This window comes from Telmatherina bonti (assembly GCF_933228915.1).
Source record: "Telmatherina bonti genome assembly, chromosome: 8".
In the NCBI taxonomy this organism is placed as follows: Eukaryota; Metazoa; Chordata; class Actinopteri; order Atheriniformes; family Telmatherinidae; genus Telmatherina; species Telmatherina bonti.
In genome coordinates, this window is record NC_136626.1 from 26,197,397 (window position 1) to 26,214,588 (window position 17,192).

A 17,192-nucleotide genomic window follows, 5' to 3' on the forward strand; every position below is an offset into this window, starting at 1 on the left:
CATCAATGTACACACAAACACAGGCACATATTTGGTACACTATGATTTTGTTTTTCTTCCCTGCTTTCTATACTTTTACCCTCTAACGATGAATTTAAATGTGGTTTTGGCACTGTAGACGTGCGCTCTTATTAATTTTTGGATCAGGTCTTTGTGTGGGAAGGAAAGGAAAAAAAGAAGGGCCACACAAGGTTTTTGGCCCTGATTTTCTTTTTCCTTTTTTGGATCTGAATATATTGTAGAAACAATAAATAAATATATAAATGTGATGAAAGTGTGCAAAAACTCCACTGTTGTAACAAGGTCAGTGTAATCTATATCTCCTTAGCTTCTTTGTTAAGACCACCTCTGAATGAAAACTGGTACAACTGCGCAACAGCTCTTCCATAAATCCTGCTTTTTGGAAGCTTTTACATTTTTAGCTTTTGTTAACTTTTTCTAACTGGTAGTATTTGTACTTAATGTTTGATTTGAGGTCATATTTTAATCATGAATGTAGTGGGAGTTCGCACTTTGAACGTTGACCTGATGAGAAGCTGACCTTGAGAAACCAGATAAGATACCAACATTGAAATTTATAAACATTTGTTACAATTTTCATGGCTCCATGATTGTTGTTCATTCATTCTTTCTGCAAGCATCATTTCTTGTGTGTGTAGCAAGAGAGAAAAGTTGTTGCTGGGTTGGATATGATGGATAAGTAAAGCTGACTATAGACTAGCCTGTCATCTGTCATCCTATCAGGTAAATGGAAACATGTCTTTATAGCATGAAATTTTAATGAGATCTTCTTTGTCAAAGAAAGTTACTCTCACTCTGCCTGTTTAATATTATTGTTATAGCATGTGCATGAGATAAAGTCTCAGGAAAAGACTGTTTTCTTGGTTGGGAAACAGTGAATACTGTGTCAGGTTAATGGGTTAGTCTTGCAAGTGAAGTTCCTGTTCCATGAAGAAATGTTTCCATACATTGCTGGCATTTCCACCCTCATTTAGAATAATAATTATAATTTATTTGAGGAAATGATGGGCAGGCTGCCTGTCAGGCTAAAACATCATGAGAAGATCTTTTTGCGTCCAATGACAAGTCAATGATGGGAATCTGAGAAAACTCAGAAGGATGATCTCCTTCTGAGTTTGATAGGGCAGTCATTTTGTCAGAAGTCACCAAGGGATATTCACATTTTTCATTTAGGAAAAGAAAAGAATCATTTGATTTCTGTTTTTTTTTTTTTTTTTTTGGTTTTGTTTTTCTTTCTTGTGCAGACACATTTAGCTACATTAATAGAAAGAGAGAGAGAGCAATGTATTGCCAGATGTAAATAAATCACAGAAGTCAAATGCAACCTAATTAATCAATGTAAACATAACTTTAGAGGGAGTAAGAGCATTAATGCTTTAGACATCAAGCTAAAATGAATTACTTATCAAACTTATCAGCATATATAATGAAAACAACCTAAATCAAATAGTACTTACCGAAAAAGTTGTTTAAATAAGGAGAAAACCTGGATAATGTCTGGCTTTTGCACAGGCAACTGTTGCTTAAGTGTTCATTTAAGGGAACAAATAAGAAGACAAGATGGAAGCATGGACAGAGTTCACATAATCAAATTATCTAACTAGTGGAAACAGTAACTACTTTCACTGTCTACACGGTCTCTGAAATGGAGATTTAACAAGGTTTCTTTTGTGTGTTCACTTGTATCCTCTATTTGCCTTGTTGTCCTGTTTTCTAGTACAGATGTTCTAGAGGGTCGGTATGTAAGAACAGACAGGCAGGTCCAGAGTGTTTGACCTCTGTCTTGTTAGATGGTGTGTAAATGTTAGAGTTTATCCTCTACCCACCACATGCCATACAAGCTAATGACTTGTGACAGTTGCCTTTTCATACACTTTTAGTGAGTATGGTACCTCTTGTGGACACGTTCAGATACGTTTGGTACTAATATAGCTCCAAAATAGTAAGCAAAGATCCTCTTCTTGTTTGCCATTCTCAAATAAGATTCAATTCCACGCTTAACTTTTTCTGTCATGTTTTGCCCTTTGTTCTGACCGCCATCTTTTGCGTTCACAGCAGTAAAACTGCATCTCCAGCAGAAAACCTCCCACTGTAAATGTGTGAACTGTAACAGCAGAAAATTTCTCAGTCAAAATGCTGCACAATGTACTGAAAATCACTGATGTGCATGTGAAAATATTCTCAGTGGAAGCAGTTTGAGGTTCTCTTCCCCAGTTATCCATTATGGTAAAAAGGTGTATTACATCTCAGTTGGTTCAATACCAAGCTGTTTAAACTTACTTCTAAGTCCATAGTGTATTGATTCTTTAGGAAGTGTAGGTGTCATTGTTGTGGCACACGACATAGTGTTGCTCTATGGCATGCAGATGGTTGCATATATTTGCACAGTGCAAAGAGCCAGCAGCTAACATGCGTGAGTGTATCTATTTGTGCGTGGGTATGTATTGCATTGTTGGATACAAACTGCAGAGACAGACAGAGCTGACAAACAAACAGCAATTGTACCAACCATGGCTTACATGCATGTGGCCCAAGCTGGAGCGTGGTGTGAAATGTGATTTATCTACATCACGCTTTGCCCTGTGCTCTGAAGACAAAGATTTTTATTGACTAACCCACAACAGTGCATAATTTACCAGACTCCAGCTTTACAAATGGACTGGTGGCTGTTGTGATAATGTGATTTAAAACATTTTTTCTATGATACCATACAGCCTTTCCTTTTCTCCTCAGCTCTCAGCTCCCTGCAGAGTTAGTGAGATATGTTTATTGTTGTGTTGTGCTGCAGTTATATTAGAGCTGTTTTAGCATTGATACTGTTATGTTCGCATATGCAGTAGTTACATCCCTTACACTGATTTTTTGTGTTGGCATCATTATTATAATGGCCTCATATGAAATTAAATATAGAAATAAAATCATTGGCATTTCAGAATTTAGTCTAAAAATGGGGGAAAAAAAATAACGGAAAGACCAGTGGAGCTTTTTCAGTTTGGCTTCATGACTTTTTTTTCTTCTTTTTTTTTTAATCTCACTTACTTACTAACATAAAGTTTATACTGTCCATATCAATTGATCCACTAGTGCATCTCTCAGTGGTGAGATAGATGGGGTGGTTAAAACTGTCATTTCTTTGTTTGTCAAACTACCACTCTCTATGGACCACTACCCAAGATTTAGGCCCTACATAGTAAGAGAGGTTTACATGGATAAAACTGTGAAGATTATGAATCAAAAAATTGAAAATTGAGATTTTTTGCTTCACAATTTTAAAACAGATTTTTTTGGTTTAAAAAAAATCTCTTTTATTATCAAAGAAATAAAAATAATCCATTATACATTTTTTGTCATGTTTATTGTTTTTTTTTTTGTTTTTTTTTAAATCTTTTTACTTGTCTTCTGGAGCATTATAGCAGCAGAATGATGATTTAGCTACTGTGTTGTTTTTTGCTAATTCAAATCAAGAAAAATTATGAGTAAAAAAAAAGTTTTGTACATTTTTCTTTGTTTTTAATCTACAAAAATCAGCAATATCAAAGAATTGTGAGAATTGTAATTTAAATTGAATCATCACCCAAAAAAATCCAAATTGAATTGTGACAAAAGCATATCATCACAGCCCTAACAAAGCTGAATTGATTTGAATTGAAAAGATTGACCATGACTTTCAGAGTGAAGATAAGGCAACAGTGTAAACTGGAAGTGGAATATTTTGATGACCCTGACGTCTCTCACACCATCTTGCACTTGTGTACTTAACCCAATAAATAATAGCAGACCTCCACGTCATGTTGGTGCTGCTGCATCTTTTTTATTTACTCGGTCTGATTGAGAAAAACCTGTTTCTGGTAGAGCGTTTATGCCGACAGCAAAGACGCATAGGTTACATGTGCCAGAAAACCAGTGATTGGCATGCAATGCTTCTTTAGTTATGCTGGGTTTCCCAGTCTTCTCAGGATGAGGCGCACACCTGGATGTGTCATTGCAAAGTTTCACTGCCAACTAGAGGCCTGGCATCTTTCCCGGTCACATTACCATCCTCCCCCCTTTTCCCATCAGTATTGGCTAGTTTTTATACCTATGGTTTTGAAGGTCTTTTTGTTTTTTTAAAACCCAAAAAGAAAAAGGTTTTGTCGTTTGTGTAACAACACTGCAGTGTAAACAAACTGGGCCTTAGACAGCAGCCACCTCACAGAGAAAGGCAAAAATCTAAGAAACAGATTGTAGCAGCCTCCACCCTGCACCCAGCTGTCCTCAGCACCACAGAAAAAGCTGCATTGGAAGTGGAAACAGCCCAGTCATTAATTATCACTCAGTCAAAGGCACAACTTGGCGTCTTCTATTCTGTTCACTGAGTTGAAACTGATTGTTTAGCAGTTAAGTAAAACATTTCTTTTAATTCAATTGTATTTCATTTTTTACGTTTAGGAAGTACTTTTCTAAAATGATGCTATAACCCATAATTTAGTAAATATCTGATTCTTTACAAATAAACATTTTCAATGATCTTTTGAAAATTTATTGTTCTGTTTGTTCTTAGTGATTTAATTCTCATGCATTGTATGCATGTTTGAAAAAAAAAAAAAAAGATTAGATAAAGTTCAGTACTGCATAAACTTCATGTGCAGTTAATATTGGAGATAGTGGTTGCAGCTGCCAAGGTCAGGGGGATTAGAGTTGTGTCTGCACTGCTGAACAGGTTAGCAAATTAACAGGGAATTACTGCCGCCTGCATTCTTTTGCTAACATGCCCCGTAATCCTGGAAACAGAGCGACAGGGTTCATCAAGTAAAAAAAAACAAAAAAAACAACAAAACAAAACAACAACAAAGAAAACAAAAGGCAGCACACATTGGGTTACATAAGGATGCCCAATGAGCACCCTTGATACTGTTGTTCAATAAATTATACCAAAAATAAAAATGCAAAATTTTCTCACAACCTGTGATCTTCCAAAATGTTTATATTATATAAATATGCTTGACTCAGTAGATTCAGAGACAATAGTAATGTGAATCACAAGTTTATAAATTATACCTGACCAGTGACCATATTGATATTATGATGTTATATTTGTTAAGTTTGTTCAGTGAACTTAAAAGGTGCCTAAAATGGGCAGATTTAGTCTCATAAGGCAGCAGATAAAAAAAAAAAAAAAAGTAGCTGTGAATATGAAAGTAAGGGAAAAGTCCCTGAGTTGGTCTGGACTTCTCTCTCTTTAGTTTCTTTCTCCCATCACACACACACACACACACACACACACACACACACACACACACACACACACACACACACACTAATAGCCAACAGGACGTCAGTGAATTCTGGTGTCCTGCTGTACAAATAACAACCCGGCCCATCTGAGATTCTCAAAACTATTAACCAAATACTTACAGCTGAGCAGATGGATGTGGAAAGTGTTAAATCAGAATCTGTTTGACTTGTTGATGTCATTGATGGTGTCCATGAAGCACTAAACAAGTCTGGTATTGATCAAGTTTGAAAAAGATTAACTGCTGTATGCCTTTATCTTGCCTGATAAACACCCAGAAGATCTGTTTGAGATATCCTAGATAATCACAAGGTTTTATTGTTTTTGTTGGCACTTACCTACGAGACACCACCCTGAAACTGAAGTAGACCTGAGAGACTAAAGCTTTTAAACCCTTACTCGGTTTCTCTGGTTGGTACCACTGCTATTTGTGTGGGCCAGTAAAGCTTCCTTCAGGGTAATAGTGTTTAGTTTGAGCCTCATCATTCTCCTTCCATGCTGAGCAAAGAGTATTTTATTGCGAGTTACCACGGCAACTGTTTAGCCCACTGGATATAGAGGCTTATGCAGCAATTCCAGGAAATGGGGTTACTTCCTCACTCAGTGCGAACAACTTCCTGCCCTCCGCTGTATGGATATGTGCCAGGAGTCAGGGACACCCATTCGTGTGCAGTCTTTGTATGCAGTTTTGTAATTACTTCCCCACATCTATCCACAGCTATTAGCCAAAACTCCCGTCTCTTTCTGTCCTTCCCTCTTTCACTCTCTCTTTCTATGTATTTAGCTGTGTTTTTTTTCTTCTTCTCATGACATAGTTCATGCCCTCTAGGGATCTGGTATGGGGATGGTGATAAAGCAGCGGCCTTTTAAAATATTGACGGAGGGTAGTGAAATCAACTACACTCTTCTGTCAGTTTGTTCTGTTTTGCTGCTTAAACCAAAAAGGCTGTAATTTTATCTTTATGTTGCTTTGTATTTCTCAGCCTATTAAGAATGTGTATCAGATTCTTTGCTGCTTAGATTTACTCATAAGAGCCACATGCTGGTCATGTGATGTACATTGACTGGCAATTATGTGAGATGCTATGGAATTAATGCCATCACAGTCAGACTTATACTCTACCTTATTGTGGGCTTGAAATTCTTCTCTGTTGAATGCACAAATCTTCACACATAAGCATTTTAAGTACTTAAAGAACTTCTGTTCATTTTGAGAAAAGCATTATATTGTTTTCTTACAATAATAACAATAAAACTTCCATTCATTCATTTTGTTTACCGGTTTAAGCCAATTGAGGTGAGAGATGGAGTAAAGCCCAGGAAGTTTGCCAGTCTATATTAGAGGGACAGTGCAGAGACATCAAGACCAACAACCGTGCACACTCACACTCATTACCGGGGTGAATTTAGAGTCACCAACTACAACCAAACGGAGGTTAAAACCAAAAACCTCTCACTGTGAGGTGACAGTGCTTACCACCATGCAGCCCTAATAATAACACATGAAAATAACTGAAATAAATATACACATGTACACTATGAGGATGGTGAAACAACATGGAAATGTATTTTTATCAGTTTCATACAGCTGCTTTCAAACAGGTGAATGAGGATATTTATGGTGGTTATGTAACTGTGATCCTGAGTATTTCAAATAATCAAAATTTGAAATAAATTATTTTTGTAATAGCTGCAGTAATAGAATGCAATTTTTGGGGAAACATTCAGAGCTTCTGATGATGTTAACAACTTAATTGATGCAAATATAAAATTATACGGGTACACAGTCATATTTGAATTTTTTTTTAATCTACATTAAGCATGCATCAACATATCAAATTAAATGTCAGCCTTCTGCTTACTTACTTGCTCACAACAGCAATGTTTCAGTCCAACTGTATTATAAATGTTAAGTAATGTTAAAAATATAAATAATTTGAAAATTTACTTTATTTCTCTCCGGTAATGTCAATCAATTGTTAAAGGTTGGTCCATAATCAAAAGACTATGGAACAATAAAATGATATAACTACAAGAATCCATGTAAAACATTAAACAGTAAAAACAAGCCATGTAAAAGTTAACATGATGTAAAACCTGGCAACAGGGAGGGCAAGGACAATGTGATTTAGAAATTACAGCTTCTAAACTACAAATATTTTAACTATTTGCTTTTGAAAGAGTTTTTTGCAACAGCTCACTGTGCACTCACATATCATGGGATTTCTGCATATCATCATCCAACCACTGACTGTTGTCTCAACTATTTTTCCTTTCATCAATTGTTCCAGGTTTCCACTAAATTGGCTTTTTTATTCTAATGCTTTATGTCCCTTACAATAAAAAAAGAAGAACCACACACGCATTGTAGATATAACTATTGAATTGCTTGGTATTTATCTTTTTGTGCAGTGCACACAAAAACAACCAAGGTGGAAGAAAGCATGGTTCACAGGTGCAGAAGGGGGTAGTATGTATAAGTATGTGTACTGTAAGGGGAACTGAAAAGACCACTGAGGTTTTTTTTTCTTTTTTTTCCAAAGTTTAAATTTTTTTTAGTAATTTCACACAAGTTGTATCTCTACAATTATTGTTATTACTTGATCTTCACGTTCTTTACTCTACATGGCCATATTGGTGTTGAATATGTTAATTGTTTTTTATAAATAAATGTGATAAATGGGGGATTTTTTGTGATATGTTAAATGAGCTTTTACCTTGAATTATTACTACAGCCTCCGTTCTTTTGCATTTATTTGTTATTTGGAACAGCCAATCAGAGGGTTTTTTTCCATAAGCATCCAACCCTTTAAAGTGGAACTATTATGTGCATTTCGGGCTAATTTAATCTTATTTCTGAGACCAGAAGGGCTGGGATTGATGGAGTTATTGTCCCAAATCGCTTTATTTACTTCAGACTGACCCTCTCCGTAGGCTGTCAGATCAGCCTGCGGGCAAAACGAGTGGATTGAGACTCTTCCGCATTAAGCCCCGCCTCCCGTCACTGCACTACATTGGGAGTGCGCACCGCACCTGCTTTCGCCGTCATTGTAACGTCTCATAAACAGAAGGATTAGGCTCATATGAACTCAATAAAAAAACAAAATACCATGTCAACACATAGCATACAGCCATACATGTTGGAACATGAATCAGACCCTGAAAACAAAGTGGAAAACAGCAATGAATGCAGCAGGATGTCTCTCTTTGGTAAATTCACCAGCCGTCGTTGGAAATAACTTTATCCGACGTTTTCCACCCGCCTGATGTATTTGTACATGCCCTTGTTAACCAGTAGAAGGTAACCAATCACCGAACCTTATCCCCCGGGACATCACAAGGATTTTGAAGTAGAAAAAACTCTCTAAAACGACGCGTTTTTCGTCGCCATGGAAACCGAACGGAGAGCGTGCTGGAACTCAAAGTCAAACTCAAACATGCGTTTAGGTGATAAAAAACAGTGCACATGTCTGATGAGGATTCAACACTGTAACACTGTGGAAAGCTCAGAAAACTTGAAATACCATAATAGCACCCCTTTAATGTTGAATCAGCTAAAAAAAAAAAAAAAAAAGAAACTTGATGGAGTCTGGCAAAGCTGATGTTTTACATTTCGAAAATAAATGAGACATATGTTGACATATGTTAGATTTACATGAAAGCCAATTTCTGGCTTTATGCATCAGAGTCCTGAAAACAAGAAGTAGGAATCAAACAAGGAATTCTGGTTTGGTAAACCTTCCTGTGTAGTACTGTCATTTTGGACTTGTGAAATGGAACGTTAATCATATACACTTTTAAAATCACAGCAGAGTAAGATAAAGCAGGTGAAAAATGTTAAACCATTGACGCATACTGACTTTGTTGTGTTGCAGTGGTTATTGATAATTACCATTCGCAGAGGATATTTTGTATAAGACGTTGCTTACACAGCTAGGAGCCACAAAAGCTATGTATACCATTTGTTTTCATTTTCATCCTTTGAAGATTACATTTTTGTTGTCAAGTGTGCCTGATAGGCTTTAATTCCAGGTTTTATTTTTGCATTTGGACTCACCACACAGTTTTGACTGTGGACGTATATAACCATATTGAGGTTGTTAAAATCTCTTTTCAAAGTTTCTGTGATTGCACCTTCACAGATGCAGCTTCTTTCAGCAGAGTTCATACAAAGCTTCCCTCACAAACTCACCAAATTACAAACCCTAAACCTCATACCTTTGGGCTGCTTGTGTTTCCCATGTAAACTCCTCCTTTCATTACATCTACACACATCAAGACACCCAAACTGAAAGATGAGATGTAAATCAGTGAGAAAAAAAAACCCAAAACTTTTTGATCAGAAGTGAACCAAACAATACTAATGATTAGTCAGGTAACATCTGTGTTTCTTCTCAGCCCACACCATCTGGCTAAAGTCTCACTGTTGACTTTGTCGATCGAGTCTTATCTAGGCTCTCATTCCTGGGAAATTTTCCTGTCTATGCTTCGTTGATAGTGAAGTGTGACAACAGCAAGGCAGAAAGGATGCTGTGTTGGTGTTTGCAGTCTGGATTACAATACACTTGTCACTTACCAAACATGAACTTCCTGTTTGTATTATTACAAACTCAGAACTGGTCAACCTCTGGAACATGGTGTTCAATTCGTGTATGCATTTTGTATATCTTCTTTGTTTCCCCCACCTAAAGTAGTTTAATATCAAGCAGGCTGTTCTAAATCTGGTAAGATCATTTCATTTGGCACTACAACAGTTTGCTTGGGAAGCTTGTCAAACCAATTGAGGAATGACAAATGACAATCTTTTTCTAGTCTCTGTACTTCCATTATCATCCGTTCCTTTATTCTGTTTCCTTTATGAAATCAGATGAACCATATCCTGGAAATAAAACAGGAGTTACGCATGATTAAAACAAAAAGGAATGTTTGATCTGTGTTAGGTGTAACCACATATGTGTGGAATATCTGTTAACATGTTTGCATGGTTTTCATTCACGGGTTTGTGGAAAGCGTGCAAGCTGTGTCTCGTCACCAAAGAAAAAAACCCTAAAATAGCACAGTATTTTTCTGTGGTCTGTTATAGGCGACCTCCTTCAGTCTATTACAGCGAATATGTTCTAGTGTACACATAGAGGGCAGTGCATGTGTAGATGCATGCCTGGTGGGATTATGAATTTCACAGGGGTTTATGTATGGTATCTCCATATCTAATGGGCTATGTCTGTCAGCTTGAATCTAAAACATTAGTTTGCTTTCGTTTTCTGGCCAGATCTGTATTTAAACTTTGATGCACAGTGCTTAAAAATAAAACAGCCCAACTTTTGACACCACAAAACTGTGTAATTAATAGCATTATTTCACAGTCTTCTCAAGAGCTCCTTAACTTAAGTGACGTTGTGATTAATCTAGAGGCAGGAAATAACACTGCTTCTGAGCACACTTCCTGTAATGCAGTGACTTTTTTAGTGATGAGATTGTTGGTGTTTCTTTGAAATCAGCTGGCCTACCAAGTAAGGTAGAAAGAACTCAAATAATCACTTAATATACGAGACTAGCAATGAAAGAAAATATTGAGCAGCAGTTGCAAAAACATTTGGAATGATCTCTTGCAGTTTTGCTTGGTCAAAGACCAATTGTGCATTCCTGCATTTGTCTTCTATATTTTGTTTTTAAAGTGAAAACTGTGAACTCTGCATTTCTGTTTGGCATGTTGGGCTGGCATGGTGCACATGAGAACCTCAAGAGCCATGTGCCTGTGGTGTCTTGAAGGAACAATGGTAGATGTGTCTGGCTGTAAGTGTCTCACTAGAGACAAGATAGTTGTGCTTTGTTGACTTTGTCAAGTCTCATTTTTGTCTGGCTGCCTATCAGGCAGGCCTGCAACCACGACCTTAATATTGGATGGCATTGCATTGTTGGATAAATGGGTATTAAAAAAAAGGAAAGAAGTTTTAGTTTATTGTAAAGTGTGTGGGGGTGGGTTGGGAGTTAAATTATCTTTGCTTAATGAATTGTCGGTCATCATCAACAAGCAAGCTTTGAATTTGATAAATGATCAAACACTCCAGGCAAAGGCAGATATGTCATCTGTGTAGGAGCTTAGCCATTTTAAAAACCAGTGACTCACACTCACTCGATATTGTATGCATAAAAATATTCTATATTTCCGACATAAGAACGTCGTTATTGTGGTCTTCCTGTGTAGTCAAGACATGAAAACTTGACATGAAAGAGTGGATAAGAGCCATCTGACCTACATATACTTTAGGATGTAATGAATATAGATTGTCTTAGTACAGTTACTGTCAAAGAAGTAATAGTGATTTTACATTTATCCCGATTACTATACATTAATTAATCTCACACAAATAATGTGTAAAAAATAATCTACTTTTACCTTTTGATGCAAGCAAGACTAATAAATATAGAAACAAGCAAAGTGAAGTAACCAAGGAATCCAATTCTTCTTCTCTGCTCTGTAAACAGTGAATAAATAGTTCATATTAATTCTGGATCTCTCTTAGAGCAAACTGAAAGAGGAGACTATATATATATATATATATATATATATATATATATATATATATATATATATATATATATATATATATATATATATATATATATATATATATGTATATATATATATATATATGTATATCTATATATATATATATATATATATATATATATATATATATATATGTATATCTATATATATATATATATATATATATATATATGTATATCTATATATATATATATATATATATATATATATATATATATATATATATATATATGTATATCTATATATATATATATATATATATATATATATATATGTGTATATCTATATATATATGTGTGTATATATATATACACTGGTGCAGCTATATTTTCCATTCTCGACATGACTTGATCTCATCAGTCTAAAGCTTATTACATCCTCCACAAGAAGCTTCGTCTGAAGCCGGGACGGATCAATGTGGGCGGCAATGTTCGCTTTTTGTGTAATGAAGCTGCTTATTTCATATTTAACAAGCAACTTCGTCCGCGACAGGGCAAGTTGTGCACGCGGCAGGGTTTGTGTACTTTAATGCCATGTGATGTAAAAATGTTTGTATTTTTTACCACCTCGATCAGCTGTTTAATAAAAACAATCCATTTTACATGTAACAGGAAAAATGCGAACCTCAAATGTCCAACCAATCCAACAATACTTAACTGGCTACTGATGAAAAGTGGGCGCGATTGGTCTTTAGGCAGCTTAATGAAGCCTTAACCACGCGTTCGCCCCCTGGTGGTTGGCAGACTACTGGTTGAGAATTGTGTGATCAATGACGCGTGCAGCAGAGCTTGCGTTTTGAATGTAATTATTGTTGATGATCAGGTTTGTTTAATTGTGGCCACCAAAATCGTGATCACGATCCAAATCCGATTAATTGTGCAACCCTAGTGGGGATACATATTCAATGTATTTTCTCTTTCCTCTACAGTTTTTTATGGCTGTTTTACAGGCTGGTGAGCTTTTCTCAACAGTAACACCTTGGTCTTTTTACTTATAACAAAAAATGTGGCAAGGTGACTTCATCTATTCGTTTAGTGGGAATTAAGCTTCCTCTACCATACTGTCCCACTGGGACATGCGTCTTCTACAAGCCACATGGAAAGAAAGCAACAGAAGCCGCAACATGTAGTGTGACTTTGTTTTTGTTCTGTGCGGAAGTTCTGCTAAACTGCTTATTCTATTGAAAATAAATAGATTGACAGATTCTTAAAATTAATTAATCATAGTTAATTGTGAGTTGTGAAATTAAGTAATCATGACATCCTAGCATTTAGTATTAGGGCTGCACGATACTGGAAAAAACTGCAATTGTGATTTATCTAACCCTGTGATATATATTGCAGTATGAAAAATTCAGGAATTTTTGAAGAGCACTTATGCTGTACTTCTGCCATCTTGTTGACATTTAACCTGTACTGATCTCAAGTACTGTTACTGTCTGTATATGTGAATTATTGTTACTATTGTTAATTACTTGCTTTTACTGTGCTAGGTCCTGAGTAAATGTTTTGTTTTTCATGTGCAAATGTAAGTTGTGCTTTACGATAAAGGTTTGTTTATTGCCATTGGCAACCTTTATGTCAGGTAACTTTGAAGTTGATGAGAAGATGTTGTGATAATGTTCATTTGACTCCAACACTGCAGGACCATCAATGTGGCTACTGCATACATGTAGATTGCCCAAACAATATAATGTGCTGCTATATGTGTACTATATATGTATATTTCTGAAAATAATGGTTCTTCTTACTCTTATGAAAGTGTAAATATTATTTTAAAATCTCCACTTCAGTACAATATATTACAAATATGTCTATTATTTTGACAGAAGTTTTATTGTAATCTAACTTACCTTTTGTCTCTTGCAGCTCTGCAGTGCGTAAATAATAAGGAGCCTTGTATAAACAACGCTACATGTCTGACCTTCAACAATGGCACTGAATATTGCAGGTAAGCTCAGTCTGCTAGCTCTATGGCACAGATGTATGCTTTTCATTTTAATTCATGCAGTACCTACTGTAACAAGACAGTAATGAAAATGTGAATATGAAATGAACACACCACAGTTATAGCTGGTTATTACTGCCAAGACAGAAACAGGTCAGCCACAGTCACAGAACTACAAGGTTTTCTATATAAAAACCTGTTCAAAAGTTAGTGATAGTCAACTTGGTGAATGTAGGATCATTTAAGACAGATCAGGAAAGTTTTTTCATCCTAAACAATTTATTCAAACAAAAGCAAACAACAGAGGTAAGTGTACAACAACTTCAAATTGTTATTGTCTTGATAATATGCTCAGTGTTAGGTGCTGTCTTGGTCTTTTGATGTCCAAATGTGAGCAATATGATTAAAAAAGACTAAATACAAATTATCATTGAACCAGAGCATTTAGTGTTTCAGACATTTATGTATGGGTTTTCTTTGGTGAATCAAGCTGTTAGAGAAACACATGTACTATAAATACTTAATTCTATAAATACTGACATTGACAAGATTTACACAAGCATTCAAAGGTTTAGATAAAGTCTAACCAACTTCACCTGTAAAGTGAATATTCACGCTTTAATCGCATGACAATATTTACCCCAATGCTATTGTTTTTTTATATTTAAATGGATTTTAGTTGATGACTAATTAAAAAATAGAGACATTAATATTATAAACTCAGGATCTTTTAAGGTCTGGAAGCAGCATTTAATTTTAAAACAGCAAGAAAGAAAAATATCCCTGACCAAGTTAAAATGTCATTTTAAATACTTCAACCAACAGCTCAGGTTGTTCACTAATTAAGAGTCTACAACACGTCACATAATAATTTTAACTTTTAAAATGTTTTCATCCACACCCTTCAGTGCTTCATTACATTATTATTACATTATTATTTGACACTAAGCCAGGGTTGGTCCAGCCAGTGGCATTTTCTGGTCATGCAACAGAGGTGATCATGTCCTATTCTGAAAATACACATGCACACAACTTGTCTATAACTTATCTGTCATTTGACTAAACAAAAACTTGAACATTTGAATGAATCATCGTTACAACATGTTAGTGTACTGTAAACTTATGTCTTAGTAAATGCCAGTTTTCTCAATGTACAGCTCGAAGTGAGTAAGTTTTCTGTGCTACTGGACTAGTTCAGAGACATGAGGGAAGAGTGCCTTACTATAAAGGAGTGTGTTGGGTTCAACTTTCTGACAGCCTAACCTAGTCTGTAATTAAGTCAGAGCTGTCTTTTTAATTGCTTTGCCACTCCCAAGCCAGATTTCCAACAAAAAGTCATCATCGCTGGTTCATGAACCTGATCTTGTTTCATCATATGTGAGAATGCTGCTATTTCTCTGTTCCCAGAGTTTGGGGAATTTCATTACTTGGCTGCCACGATTAAAAAATGAAAATAAAACCAATGTTTTTTTAATCAGTGTGTAGATTTTCTTTCTGTCTGATTGAAAGTCAAGTAAAATTTTTTTGTTGTTACACATGCATAAATATTCATCACTTGTTGCTGCTTTTAAACTTAATAAGATCCTCTTATGTTTTATTTCTGTTTTTTTTTATCTATTAAGTTGCAAAGATAGTGTTTAATGTAATATTTTCAAATTTATATTTGTACATTGAAACATGTAACATTTTTGTAACTCTTTCTCTTCTCTTTTCTAAGTCAATAATGTTTATATGTATTATTTATTTCAGTATTTAAGTGATTATATTGGAAATGAGATTAAAACTGGAGAAAGCCGTGCTACCCTGAGGACATGCAGAGAAGACTTTCTCAGTATGGAAAAGTCAGCTGACAGAGAGCAGGCCCACTGTTATACTGATTAAGTAGTCAGATTTTCTCCTGTCTACTGATGAACATGAACATGAACATACACACTGTATGTGCAAACAAATTAACAAGCTTGCCTCTATTTAGAATCTTCAGCCCAATCTTTCCTGTGTTGCCGGTCAGACGACTCATTGTTTAAAAATCTAATCATGTCTTTTCATTAGTCTCTGCAGTTTATGAAATGTGAGTAAAAAGTACAGGCCATAATTAAATCATATGGATCCCACTTAAGTTAGACAGAGTAACTGCAATGAAATAGATCATTAATTTGATAGGCAAGCATTAGACAATGCATCATTGCATTCAATATACTACAAAATACACATTTTTTTTTCTAAATGAATGTATTTCCAATTTTACATGGGAAATGGTTTGGTTGTGTCACAATAGAAATGTAATAAGCTCTGATAGTTAAGCAGAAGGAGAAGTAACAATCTAAAGAAAAATCTATGAAGATCGATGCTAAAAATACCAAAGGCGTTATGTTTTAGCAACCTTTTGTTGTCATTGACAAAAGCACAGATTCCCAGTTGTTTTCACCTACCTTGCGCTTGTAAAGAATCCATTAAAAAGATTCCTGGATCCAGGCGACGATCTGGATCAGTCCCAAAATCTAAGCTTTCATTTTTCCACTTTGGAAATTTCTTAAAAATGTAATTAAAATTCATCCACTACTTTCTGAGTAATATTGCTAACAGGCAGAAAGACAAAAACATAATGTAAACCTGGCGTAAGTAACAGTCTGAGGCATAGATTCCCTTTGAAAGTGTTGGGCATCTTGCGGTTCCTGTTACTGTCCTCTTTGGGCTGAAAAGTCAAAAGTTTGTGTTGGACAAAGAGCTACTTTGTGTGAAATTATCTGTTGAAATTATAAAGGCTGGTTCTTATTTCTGTTTATGTTTTTATTATTTTACATTGTTTTTCCTACATGATGGCATTACTTGCTCGGGACCCCTTACAGCATAAGCTAACTTTCAACCAGTCGTCATGTGATCTATGAGTAGCATCATCTCTGAGGACGGCTTCAATGGACTACACATAAGCCCGTCTTGATTGTTTTAAAACTCAGCGGCAGTGCTGAGTAGTTTAGTTGACATGTGGCCTGTGAAAGAAACAAAGAAGACAAAGAAGAAGCTACAATATGTCTTTAATAACTGCACTGAACACTTCCATTGGTGTTGTCTCTTTCTGAGAATGAGTCTTATTATCATTTCCTCCGCTGTCACCATGTTTGCTAGTGAGTAAAACTGACATCACAACTTGGTGGATGAATTACCTAACATCCATACCAAGGATGTCAAGGACGCATGGAAGTATGAGAGTAGTGACATGCCTATTTCCGTACGCTAATGGAACGTAAATGGGCCTTTAACCTTCAACATGAAACCTCTAACTTGCTTTGCAAAAATCACATGTATTCTCAAAATAAACAAAGGCTTGCTTATTCTTGAATCACAAAAATTTAATACTCCTTCATTGTTTATTTCTTCTTGTGT

General features: G+C 35.6%; 1 protein-coding gene across 2 annotated transcripts in view; it reads left to right on the plus strand.

The window, feature by feature from the left end:
- notch2 (notch receptor 2) overlaps positions 1-17,192 on the plus strand; it is a 45,663-nt gene that overhangs the window by 2,153 nt on the left and 26,318 nt on the right. For both annotated transcript variants that reach the window (XM_079245540.1, XM_079245541.1), the window contains exon 2: positions 13,733-13,814. In XM_079245540.1, the coding sequence (XP_079101666.1) occupies positions 13,733-13,814 (82 nt within the window). The remainder of the gene's footprint in view (positions 1-13,732; positions 13,815-17,192) is intronic.